Raw genomic sequence first — 14,039 nt, forward strand, 5'->3', positions numbered from 1 at the left:
AGTGCAACACAGCAAGAAGGTTGTTGGTTTAAGTTTCGGCTGGGTCAGTTGGCATTTCTGTGTGGAGTTTGCATGTTCTCCCTGTGTTCATATGGGTTTTCTCTGGGTGCTCCGATTTCCCCCACAGTCAAAAGACGTGGTACAGGTGAATTGGGTAAGCTAAATTTTCCGTAGTGTATGAGTGTGAATGAAAGTGAATGGATGTTTCCCAGTAATGGGTTGCAGCTGGAAGGGCATCTGCTGCGTAAAACGTATGCTGAATAAGTCGTCGGTTCATTCCGCTGTGGCGAACCCAGATCAATAAAGAGACTAAGGTAAAAGAAAATGAATAAATGAATATCAAAACCTCTCTGTGATCTTACGTTGTTCAATAAACATTGTTATGTACATTGTGAAATGTACATAAACAAGGACAATGGACTTGATCATGAAAATCAGGGTTGACATTTCAGTAAGACAATAATACAAAACACAGCCAAGAAAACTCTCAAATGTTTTCAGAGAAATTTGAAGAATGGCCCAATAAATCCCCTGACATGAAGCCAATAAAAAGATTTGATAGATGACACCTACAGAACCATTGAGATTTTTACACTCTGTTAAAGTCTGTGAAAAACTGAGCAATTCATGTGACTTCATTCTCCATATGAGAGGTGTCTTAAGCTGCCATCACCATAAAGCAGTATAAAGCAGTACAGTAGTTCAGCACTTTCTCCTTGTGTCATTCCATTATTACACATAGCAAATTTTTCAGATTTTTTTTGTTTTGTTTTATTTTTATGTTTGTATTGTTTTGTTTTTACCAAAATCTAGTGCAATTCCATGTCAACTGCTCCTTTAGAAAACATGACGTGTTTAATACTTATTTGCCTCACTTTAAATATGTTACAGAACTCTTCTGTGGTGTTACGGTGAGGAGTAAATATTTAGATTAACTGTACACAAACTCACTCTTAATGCCATCCAGATCAACAGTAGCGAGTGTCTTTGCTTCACTCTCATCAGTGGGCATCTGTTGGTAGTGTGACAGCGTGGCGCCCGTCATGTTGCCTGTGCGTCGGCGCTCCTGCAGATCATAACTGCGGCCGGTCTTACAGCTGCCATCTGGCGAACTCACGCTTGGAAACAAACAGGGTGCGGACACTCGTCTGCCATTGGGCGGAATACGACCCCAACGTCTGCCCCTGTGGTCATAACAGACAACACTTACTACTAAGCACACACAGTACATGCATTTGAAAGTGTTTTGTGTGCACACTCACGAGGCTCCCGTCACATCCTCTGGGATGCTGATGCTGGTGTGTAGTTTTGAATGGGACGTGATTGACGGTTTTCGATGAGATGAGACTTCACCATTCTTTTTGGGATCATCTTCTGATACAAAAAACTGCAGGCCAAAAAGAGAAAGGTTAGCGTAGACATAAGACAGGAGTGTCAGACTCAAATTTGAAGATGTCCCCTTGTGTAGGCAGAATTTGATAAACTTCTTTTCTCAGAATCCACCTTATATGCGAATTACGGAAGGTACGTAGGGCCCTGCAAGTTACAGAAGACTCTCAACCAACACCTCCCCCTCTCTCTTCACTTACCAAGTAGAACATTACGGTCAACTTTGCTCAGAGCCCCAGAGAGACTAGGATGACACAACATAATTTACAAGACAACTGGAAAACTTCTTTTCCCCAAATCCCTGTTTTAATGAGTGATTCATTTCAAATGGTTGATTCATTTGGAATCTCAGCAATTACTTTCATGAATCACTGAATATTGACTGATTAATTCAGGAACCAAACTCCACAATGATCTTTATGCTCCAGGTTTTTGATGTTGGAATAAATAATAGTATTTTTTGTTGACAGTGATGTGATTAATGGCATGCAGTAAGAGAGAGAGTTTTAAATTTATTGCCATATCAACTTCTCAGGCTATTTCATGGCAAAACCTGATAAAATTGACAACATTTTATAATTATCACTTTTTTTATTAAAAATACATCACCGGTCAAAAATTTGGGGTCAGTTTTATGTTTTTTTTTTTTTTTGAAAATGGTTCGGTTGATGAAGGCAACATTACTTAGATGTAAAAAATGTGTAAATATTTATTAAAATTTTAAATAACAGCTTTATTGTATGCAGTTTCAAATTAAATTATTACTCCAGTCATTATTGCTTTTATTACTATCACCTATGACAATAATAATAATAATAATAATAATAATAATAATAATAATAATAATAATAATAAGGTGTCACAGTGGCAAAATGAGTGGCACAATGGCCTCACAGTAAGAAAGTTGCTGGTTTGCTGGTTCGAGTCTCGGCTGGGTCAGTTGGCATTTCTGTGTGGAGTTTGCATGTTCTCCCCATGTTTATGTGGGTTTCCTCTGGCTCGCCCCTTTTTCTCCCACAAGTCCAAAGACATTTGGTATAGGTAAATGGGGTAAGCTAAATTGTCCGTAGTGTATGTGTGTGAAAGATTGTGTATGGATGTTTCCCAGAGATGGGTTGAAGCTGGAAGGACATCTGCTGCGTAAAACATATGCTGCATAAATTGGCTGTTCATTTTGTTTTGGTGACCCCAGATTAATAAAGGGACTAAGCCGAAAATAAAATAAATGAATAATAATAATAATAATAATAATAATAATAATAATAATAATAATAATAATAATAATAATAATAATAAATATTATAGTGATTTCTAAAGGATCATGTGACTCTGAAGAGTAATGAAGCGGAGTAAAAATCATCTTTAAAATCACTGAAATAAATGATTAAATTAAATGATAAACTACTTTTGAACAGTTATTTTAGTGCAAATACATTTCAATTTTACAGTTTGTAGTGTATTTTTGATGAAAGAAATGCAGCCTTGGTGAGCAGGAGAAGCTTATTTTAAAGCATTAGAAAATCCTACTGAACCCAAACCTTTGACAGGTAGTGCATGCATAACAATAAAAATACATCACCAGCAATAAATGATACCTAACATTAAAATCGAAAACAGTTTAAGGTTTACTTTTGCTAAAAATTCTAGCATAACACAAAAAAATATTTTCTTTAATGTCTGATAACATTAAAAATAGGGCATTCCAAAAGTATTGACCTTATTTGTCAATGTGGAAATGCGCTCGTTGTTGCGATTGTTTTAGAAATTTTGATTCAGTCGCCTATGGGAGAAATGACTAGGAATAATAAACGGCAGAAAACGGCCAAACTACTTGCTCTACAAACAAGTGTGTTCATAACAATACAGAAAAGGCAGAATAAAATAATAAGAAAATATCAGTTCACAACATCAAGCAGCATAACAAGCTGTTTTAAAACATCCAAAAATGAATGGAAGTGAATGAGACTGGAAGTCTCAAGCCAAAAAGATTCAAATGGCTGCGCCTACTCATACTCATATGTTTAACAGTTTGGTTTCTGTTGCAACATTTTCATTTTCGGGGAACTTTTCCTTTTAGTAAAATGTCCATGAGTGAGTCTTGTGTGTCCAACCTGGCCTTTTTTCTGTAACAAGTAATTAAACTAATGACTTTCCTCGTTACAACAACACCATTACAGTTACTGATAATAAAATACTCTGTTATATATTTGATATACTGTATAATTTTGCTGTAACAAACTGCGTTTGTGTGTGTGTGTGTGTACCTGTGCCCGCTCTCTGTCCTCTGTGTCTGTGTCTGGTGTAGGTGTAGTGGTGACATTGCCCTCTCTGTCCTGCTGGCTGCAGGAATCCTCATCCGCTTCTTCATCCTCATCATCCTCATCTATTGGCGGAGCTGCTCCCATGGATGAACTCCTCCTCCGACCTGAGTCCTTCCTCTTCCTCCCGGGTTTCTTCCTTCGGCCATCAGGGAGGTGTTTAGACAGAGGGTGGTGGATGTGCAGAGAGGTGTGACGATGATCTAAAAAAACACAAACAGAGCTTAATTAGTCGAGATTCAGGCCCCCTTTACACTAGTGCGTTTTAGTTTAAAATAGCCTCAACATTTCTGCTGTCTGTTAAGTTGTTAATAACAAAATGAAAATAGCAGTTCCTTCGAGTTTTTATTTTATTGTTAAGAAAGTGAAAAAATGTAGCCAGGGTGATGTGAATAGGGTTATAAAGTACACTGTTCCCTTTGATGATTGATGTCCTCGGGAGTCTGTTTTCCATATCAAACTTGCGAAGTCTGAACTTACAAGGAGTGGATGCAAAACTTAACTATGTGTAGGCTACTTAATATTGAGGAAAAGCCCCAGTCAGAGAGGCGAGTGTCGGCAGCTCCGCCTCCGTTTTCAGGTGTCTCCGTTTTTCTCCATCCACACTGAGATGGAGCAGCAGCGTTCTTCAAACTCCGGCGTAGTTTGGACGGATGGTGTAACCGTAGAAAAAACGTATGCATTTTCAAATTAAAACGTATTAGTGTAAACGAGGCCTCAGTATGAAGACCAACACTGCAAGCATTTAATACTTGGAAAAAAATACAGTAATTATAATGCTAAAAGAGCATAAAATGGCTACGGTACAAACTTGTTAATTAATGAACTTAAAGTTTCTTGATTACACTGTCAAAAAATATCTGTTAATAAAGTTTCCATAGTTTCACAAGTGTTTTTCGTTTATTTACGGTTGTGAATTGCATTATGGGACATTGATTTATCCACTTTAAATGTTGAAAACTCAACTTTACAGCTTAACAAAGTGACTATTATTGACATTTTAGTAGTTTGAAATATTATAATGTATAACTAATAATATATAGAGAAATAAGTCTGTAAAACAACAGAAAATGTACTAGCAGTTCAATACATAGTTTTAGTACCATAATATTCAACATATATTCACACATAACAACATCCAACCCAGAAAATATTACACCTTAAACTATTATATATATAAACTACTAAATTTTATTAAATGTCACTTTTTCAAACTTTTCAAGGTTAAAAGTTGTTGGAAGAAAGATCAAGGTCCCATAATGCAATTCAAAAGTATAAATAAATGGGGGAAAAAAAAACTAAATCTCAAAATACTGAAAACTATTTATGGATATTTCTACAGTAACTAAAGGAGTTCCACAGGGTTCAGTACTGGGGCCTCTTCTTTTTACTATATATATATATATATATATATATATATATATATATATATATATATATATATATATATATATATACATACACACACACACACACACACACACACACACACACACACACACACATACATATACTACACCCCTTTAATGTACTTCAACATCATTTATCTGAGTTAAAACTAGTTTTAAATGCAGATAAAACAAAATTTATGCTATTGTCAAATTCAAATCAAACTGAGAAAAAGCTAGGTTCTGTTACTATTACTTATGATGCAGAGATTGAATTGGTATCCCAGTACAAATATCTTTGAATTTGAATTGATGATACACTTTGCTTTAGTTCTCACATTCAGCAATTGGTGAAAAAAAATGATTGGAAAAAAATGAAAAGTGATTTTAGGCTTCTATTTTAGAATTAAGAACTGCCTTTCTTATGATACTAAAAAGAAGCTGGTTGATGCAACATTTATGTCGATATTGGACTTCGGTGATCTATATGCATGCTTCGTCTCAGAGTCTAGGGTAGGTTGGTTTGCTTTGTCCATTTGTAGGCTCAAGCATTGGCATATCCTTGTTTACAAATCTATACTGTGTTTACTACCATCATATCTACAGAGTTACATTTGTAAAAAGCCTGTCCTTAACTATAGCCTTCGGTCACAGGCTTTTAAATACGCAGCACCTTTTGCATGGAATAAGTTGCAGTTTAAAGAATTGATGAAAATTGACTAAATGCTTTAAAAAAAAAAAAAGAGTATAAATGATTTAGAAATTGAAACACTGGCTTGTAGATGTTTTGAATAGTTGTGTGTCAGTGTCTGATTCATGTTAACTGTCAATTGTTTTGTGACATGTATGCTGCCTAATCTTGGCCAGACACTCTTGTAAAAGAGATTTTTAATCTCAATGTGTTTTTCCTGGTAAAATAGAGGTTATAATAATAATAATAATAATAATAATAATAATAATAATAATAATAATAATAATAATAATAACAGTGTACAGTGAAAAAGTGTCAATTGACATTCCCAGAATTTCCTGCATGACACTTAAAGTGACAGTCCACCCAAAAATGAAAATTCTAACATTTACAGCATTCCTCACAAACAAGAGTTTCTTTTTTCAGTTGAATTTAAATTATAATTTTGTGAAGAATGTTCTTCCATTATATTTTTATTTTTATTTTAGAAGTTAATGGCTACAGGTATCCAAACACTATTTAACATACCTTTTTTGTGTTTAAAAGGATAAAGAAACTCAATGTTTGAAGCAACTTGAGGGAGAGTGTATGTTGAGTGCATTACTATATTTGAGGGAAATAACTATAAAATAACTGTTTCTTTGTAGCTTTTTTCTTACGAGTTATATACATAGTTGGGCTTTAGGTTACATTTGATGTTGTTCAATAAAATGTTTATACATGGTGCAGTGCACGTTCTATAAGTCAGTATGTATTTTCTCAGCTATTGGAAAAGCTATTCGTGATGCCAATGTTGCAAATGGCTTGCTTGGTTTGGGAATTGTGGAGCTGTGCATCGATGGATTTGCTCTTCAGTGTTTGGACTTTCAGCAGTGAAAATTAAACCACACTTTACTGAACTACTACAACTGAAAATTGGACAGACACAGTTTCAAATATAATTAACTAGAACCTCTATGTTAAGCTGCCTTGGCACAATTTACATTGCAAAAGCACTATAGAAATCAAAATGAATTTAATTTAATTAAATGAGGTTTAATTCATGACGTGACTTTCTCTTCAGCACCTGTTTTTGGATGGTTTTCGGTGTATTATGAGTGAATAAAACTGCTATTAGTATTTTCTACAGGCTTGTATATTAACCTTGTATCAGTGAATGAATTATGTTTTTTGCTTTAAAGTTTTAACATCCATAGTCAGCATTTTTACCCTGAATTTAAATATAAACAGAGCACTCACATTTACAAATAAAAAGAGGTGGGAGTGATCTGTAAAACACATTTATGGGAATGATTGCAATTACAAAATGTGCCCTGGTTTTATGAATTTTTAGGTCATAAAAAAGTCTTTAATATCTTAAATTGTATAAATATAATTGTTAAGAGGCCTAAAATTTGAAATAGAAAAACAAGAAACATTATACAGCTTAATATTTATTTACATTTTTGCTTTTATATATATATATATATATATATATATATATATATATATATATATATATATATATATATATATATATATATATATATATATATATATATACAGTTGAAGTCAGAATTATTAGCCCCCTTTGATTTTTTTTCTTGTTTTCTTGTTTTTGATGTTTAACAGAGCAAAAAAAGTTTAAAAATCTTTAAACACCATTTTAGGGGCTAAATTATTAGCCCCTTTAAGCTATATTTTTACTCGAAATTGGGGAAAAAATAAACAAGCAGTCTAATAATTCAGATATTCAGATATATATAGATGAGCAGTGCGCATTAAAAACCATAACATGCCGTTTCAGAGTATATGATTTGCTCTTGATTAATTATGACCATATTTATATTATATTACTGTAAGCTGCAATGTTTTGAACATTTCCATTTTAACGTTAATTTTAATGCATTTCACAGCATCAGGGGTGAGGCTCTTACACTCAAAGTCCTCCTCGTTAAAAGTGCGGTGTTGTTCGGTGGGCAGGCGCTGAGGCGGTGTGAGGATCTGCTGGAAACGCTGGACTCCCAGTGTCTTATTTAAATCCCCTTCATCTTCATCATCACATCGCTGAGGGGGAGGCTGCACTGCAATAGGCTACAAGTAAACAGAGACAACAATATTAACATTCACTTCTTTTTTCTTTTCAGATAAAAAAATGTAAATATAAAGAGTCATTATCATGTCCTTCAGCTTGTTTGTATATTAGAGAGTTTATTTATCCAGCACTTTTCATATACATTTAAAGTAGTACATCTCATAAAAATAATTCAATCAATGAAATTATCATGGCCTCTCACTAACCCACTGACTTAAGTATGAAGCAACTTAATCAATATCAAAGCATCTTAAATAAGGTCTCCAGTCTCCACTGTCTGTAACTATGATCTCTGGCTCCAAATAGTCCATTTCCCCATTGCACTGTGCTTTCTCATTTTGCAAATAACAAGCAGCAGTATTTCACTACTTCTGATTTACTTTCTTCCAGAAGAAGAAACATTTTACATTTGACATCAGGCTGCACAATATATCTTTCAGCATCAATATCGCAATGTGGGAATCTGCAGTAGACACATTGTACTGGGTTTCAAGTGGAATTAATCCATTTGGTCACAAAAAATTATCAAGTTTGCCAGTTTAATAAAGACTAATTGTGTTTAGTTATGTATACAATAAAGACTATACCATGTTATTTTACACTCAATTATTGAATTTCTGTATGCCAATAGTGTTAGACTCCATCGCAAAAGCATAAAGCTGTATTTATTTTGTTTTCATCTTTGCTTTATTTGTTATTTGTATATCTTTCTATACTTTTGTGTATTTTATACAGATGCCTCCTAACCAAATCATTCCAATCAATGTAAAATTATAAATACTTTTCAAATAGATTCATCTTGTGAAAATATTCATATCACAATATATATTGCAGAAAAAACAACTATTGCAATGCTATTTTCTTCTAATATCATACAGCCCTAATTTGACAGTTTCTCATTTTCCTAAATCAGCTGAATTAGTCACGACACTTCCAGCACTGCCAAAAATGTTTTTCTTACTTAGATTATTTCTCTTGTTTCTAGTCCAAATATCAAACAATTACTAAATAGAGACAACCGAGATGAGCAAAACGTATAGTCTTGTTTTTAGAAATAATATGTCAAAATTAAATGAGTTTTCCCTTAAAACAAGCAAAATAATCTACCAACAAGAGTAAGCAAATTTATCTTATGTCAAAAGAAAAAACAAGATTTTTTTTTTTGCTCACCCTATTGGCTGATTGTTTCTTGCTTTAAGGAAAAACTTATTCAATTTGTCATATTTCTTAAAATTATTTCTTAAATATTTTGCTTGTTTAGAAATCTTCTTGATTTAGAATTTTTTAGATATTTGGACTAGAAACAAGACAAATAATCTAAATGAGTGACAGACTTTTTGCAGTGAGCTCAGGTGACTAACTAAAATAAGACTTACTATTCATACAGTATATTTCTGCAACATTCAAAATATGCTCTGTGGTGTTTTGTGTTTGCTTTTTGTTTCGCTTTCTCTTCATTTTCCGGTTGTGTATTATGTGTTGCACAGGTGGGCGACCATTGATCGAGAAGGCTGTCACATTATTATGATGCCACTTGGCGAACCAATCAGGAGCTGGCGGCCGCATATATAAAGCATTCGCTTACGCTGTTCAGCAGGAGCGCCTGATTCTACACCAAACTACTCACTTGTGTCAACAAGCCTGTTCATTTGTGTTCGTATTATCTTTGTTGTTGATTCGGTTGCCTCTCGTTAAAGTGCATTATTGTTTAAATAGGTTTTTGATGTTCAATTTACCTGACTATTAAGAAGTCGAACAATCTTTATGAGAATTGGATTATCAGATAAGCGTTTGCTTTGCTAATTGCAAACAGTGTGTACTTTGCAAGAAATGCTAAGTAGAAGAGTATTTTGTGTTAGTTAGCTTTTAGAGGAGTTGCCACACCTGTAATTATGCTTTGATTAGTTAAGTAGTTTCATTAAGCATCACATACGCTGAAGATTACGGCTTTGTTTCTACATTTTTCTTTGGTTAGTTTAGTGGGTGGGGGCTTAAGTAGATTGTTTTGTTATATTTATTTCTTTGTTTTGGGAACAATCTTGTTTTTTTGTTTGATTCGGTAATTTAAATTACATTCCAAATTCATTTATTCATTGTTTAATAAATTGTTATTTTTGTTTCACATATCCGTTTGATGTGATTTCTCTTATTTTCACCTAGCATCAGTAGAAACTCAGATAATGTTATGTTCTCATCCAACAAAACAACATAAGCACATAACAAAAAAAGAGATTGCAGATCACTTTATGTCCTCGACATGCCATATAGTTAACTACCACTGATGTACCATGCAATACACTTTCTCCACAGTAAATAAATGACCTCTGTATATACTGCATTTACGGATGTCGTCTTTTACTCTCTCATTCCACATCTTCTCCCCTGCTGTCTGTGGTATGCCTCCTGAGGATAAACTGCAGCTTGTGGTCTTGTGCTCCATTTAACTCTGTGTTTTGACTGAGGGCCCTCTCAGGGTAAAACTAACATACCCACAGAAACCAGCTTCTGGCACACACACATTTAATAGACATCCTGAAGCTCATCCCACCTGCGGCACAGAGAGAGAGTCCGCAGCACTCCTACAGACACTCAAGCAGACCATCAGTTATGTCAGGTTAGAGACGCCCAAACAAAGCCATTGTTTACAAGACTAAAAGAGCATCGGTGGGTGAGTTTGTTAAGACACCAGCACAGCAAATACTGAGAAAACACAACATCCTATAGAGACCAAATGACCAACAAATTAGACGGTCTGAAGGTAGTGTATGTTTGTAGTTTATATAAAGTATTTACTAAGTACCCCTCAGTTAAAGAGAACCTATTTTACCACTTTTTACATGTGAGTGTGAGGTTTTCAAGCTCAAAATGGAACACAGGTCAATTTTTAGCTTGCCATTTTTAGGTATTTTCCTTTTAAAACACATGTTTTTATGGTTATTCACACTTCTCCAGCATCTCTAGACCCACAGAATCTGAACATTTTGAAAAGGCCCTTGTTTTAACAATGCTAAAACATAAAAAGGTAACAGTAAAAGTAGAAAAGTAACGCTTTTGGAAATGTTGGTGTTCAGTTTCAGTATAGATGGACTGAAACACACACTTTGAAAAAAAGGAGGTGCAATTATCCACAATTGCTCTCTGACTGGTTTTGTGGACCCACATGAAAAAAATACAATAGTAATTTATAATAAACACTACAGTATTTTTAAACCATACTATAGTAATCTAATCTGTTGTGGTCCCAGCAGGCACAGGATATCAATATGACGTCAGATTGATGCTGTCAGCCAATGCCATGGGGACGTTACATTTTTGTTTGGAAATAAAATTCAGGTTGACATCAGAACCTAAATTTAGGCCGACATCAATGTCCAACATCCAACCTAAAATCAACCAAACATAAACATATAATGATGTTACAGCTTGACGTTGTGTGGATGTTACCACAATGACATCTATCAGACGATTTTGGTTGCCATACTTGACGAATAAATGTCAGTATTTGACGTCAATATGACGTTAGTTTAAGATTTTGGCTCGATGTTTGCGAATGAAGCGAACGGGAGGTAGAGGGAACTACAATTCCCATCAGCCTAGGCGTGGCCATCATCCTTTGCGGTCTGTTGTCACTACAGATCCAGTAATGCGGAAATGGTTTCTTTTTTAAAAAGATACGAAAAAGGAGAAAAGGTGACAGACAAAGAAAAAAACAATATGCAGGCACTGCCATACTGTGGTGAAATATAAGTCGGGGAATATGACTAAAAACAGTCATGGGGACTGCAGAACACAGCACACTTGTTAGATTGATTCAGACATTGACTTGTACCGCAAAGAGACCTCTATCTCACACATGGCTTGTCCTCTCAAGTGGTGGAAAGACAATGCACAACGTTGCTCACTACTGTTAACCTTGGCTAAATCATATCTCTCTGTCCCAGAAACCTCAGTCCCAAATGAGAGGGGTTCTTTTTCTGTTGCAGGGGACATGCCCAGAGTTCCCAGCTTTTACCAGATTATAGTTATATGATAATATTCCTTAAAAAATCAATCTCTATCTAAGTGAATGAGTGATTAAATGTTGAATGTGATGAGTTTTCAACAATACTAAATTGAAACTTTATTTTTTATATGGTTTAATAGTTTTTGTTATTAAAACTGAAAAATTGAAGTTGCTGTTTCGAAACTTACAGATAGATTGCTAATTTGTATGTCATTGATATGTTCAGTGCTAAGGTAAATAAACACTTTTGGCACTTTTTTCATTCTTTTTATTAGTTTTGTTTTTCCTGTAAATTATTCAATAAATACTGTACCGTGCCTTTCATACCGAGGTATTACCGTACCGTGAAATTCTGATACCGTTACATCCCTAGTATTTACTATAAATGACTATAATATTACTTAATTTAATATTAAGTATTAAGTATAAATATTAAGTATAATATTACTTAATGCGGAGAATATTGCTAATGTTGCCTGATTCATCAAGCCCCTCTCATGAAACCATTACACAAGCAACAAACAGCAAGTACATATGCCAGCAATATATGCACTTGCCCAATGGTTACATAGCATGTGTTTTAGGCTGTATAGTCTGGACAGAGATTGTTTTTCTGAAACACAAAAAAATTGATGAGGAGCATTTTCATTCTAAAAAAAAACAGTAATGCACTCATGTAAATGGCACCCTGGGGTATGAGCCAGAACAAGCCATTTTGTGAATGAGACTTTAGATGCAAATGAGCTTATTCTGCCTTTTGAGGATAGAGCTGACCTTCAGGAGCCTATGCTCTGGCTCTGGTCTATTGCTGAAAGACGCATTTCCACATTTGGCGCTATATGAGTTAGGATTAGGTGTGGGGTAGGGTTAGGTATTCAGGCAATCAGGTAGCAAATTCACCGAGCAGGTGCGTAATTACCCCCTTGTTAAAGTCACTACTTGATGACCTAATCCAAAACCTCACTACCTAATCCTAACCCTTCCCCCAACTCCTAAACCTTACATGAATTTGCCACAACAACAACAACACTTCTTCAATTTACAGAACTACCAATCCTTAAGACAATATGATGTAGGCATACAGTCAAGATGTATTTAATTGGTCTGAGAACGATTTAAAAAAGCAAATTTTTGGTTTGTAATACAATTATAAAAGCATTATAAAACATTATGTCCACGTGCAGATCAGTTTGTCCAACTTTCAAAAATGAATTGCATGCAAAAAGCATAAATATTGTTGAAACAGAAATGTCTAAATATGATTCATCCAGTATTATTTTAACAACAGGTAATTTTGTGTAATATTTTAGAATACAAAAAAAGAGTTAAAATATTAATGCTGTTTTTATAATACAACTGATTTTCACAGATTTAGTTTATTAGGCTACCAAAAATCACATACATCTAATTTTTATTATTAATATTTATTAATTTTTTTTAACAATTACTTAAAGTAACACAACATTTTAAGTCTATGTACATATTTTGATAGTATTTCCTGATAGTCTACAGAACAAACCATCATTATACAATAACTTGCCTAATTAGCCTAACCTGCATAGTTACCCTAATTAACCAAGTTAAGCCTTTAAATGTCACTTTAAGCTGTATTGAAGTGTCTTGAAAAATATCAAGTAAAATATTATTTACTGTCATCATGGAAAAGATAAAAGAAATCTGTTATTAGGGATAAGTTATTAAAACTATTATGTTTAGAAATGTGTTGAAGAAATATTCTCTCCGTTAAACGGAAATTGGGGAAAAAAATAAACTGGGGTGCTAATAATTTAAGGGGGCTAATTATTTTGACTTCAACTTTGTATATATATATATATATATATATATATATATATATATATATATATATATATATATATATATACATACATACATACATATATATATACATACATACATACATATATATATATATATATATATATATATATATATATATATATATATATACATATATATATATATATACACACACACACACACACATATATATATATATATTATTATTATTATTATTTTATAGCAACAGCAAAATTACTAAACTAATATATATGGTTATTTCCAGCTTTCAAACTTTTTAAAATACATTTTGATTAACTCATTTTATACATATCAGTGTTAAACTTTCATTTGCAAATAGCAAAAAGAATTAACATAT

At 33.6% G+C, this 14,039-nt stretch overlaps 1 protein-coding gene across 16 annotated transcripts in view; it reads right to left on the reverse strand.

The window, feature by feature from the left end:
- Positions 1-14,039, reverse strand: part of slc4a2a (solute carrier family 4 member 2a) — an 83,603-nt gene that overhangs the window by 31,216 nt on the left and 38,348 nt on the right. For all 16 annotated transcript variants that reach the window (XR_015477882.1, XR_015477880.1, XR_015477881.1 and 13 more), the window contains 4 exon segments: positions 7,703-7,859; positions 3,654-3,910; positions 1,263-1,387; positions 952-1,184 (listed from right to left, as the gene is read on the reverse strand). Coding sequence is in view for 13 of the 16 variants with exons in the window: in XM_087239825.1 (XP_087095951.1) it covers positions 952-1,184; positions 1,263-1,387; positions 3,654-3,910; positions 7,703-7,859 (772 nt within the window). In the remaining 3 variants the exon portion in view is untranslated.

Source organism: Danio rerio, chromosome 2, assembly GCF_052040795.2.
Source record: "Danio rerio strain M-AB ecotype USA chromosome 2, GRCz13ab, whole genome shotgun sequence".
NCBI lineage: Eukaryota > Metazoa > Chordata > Actinopteri > Cypriniformes > Danionidae > Danio > Danio rerio.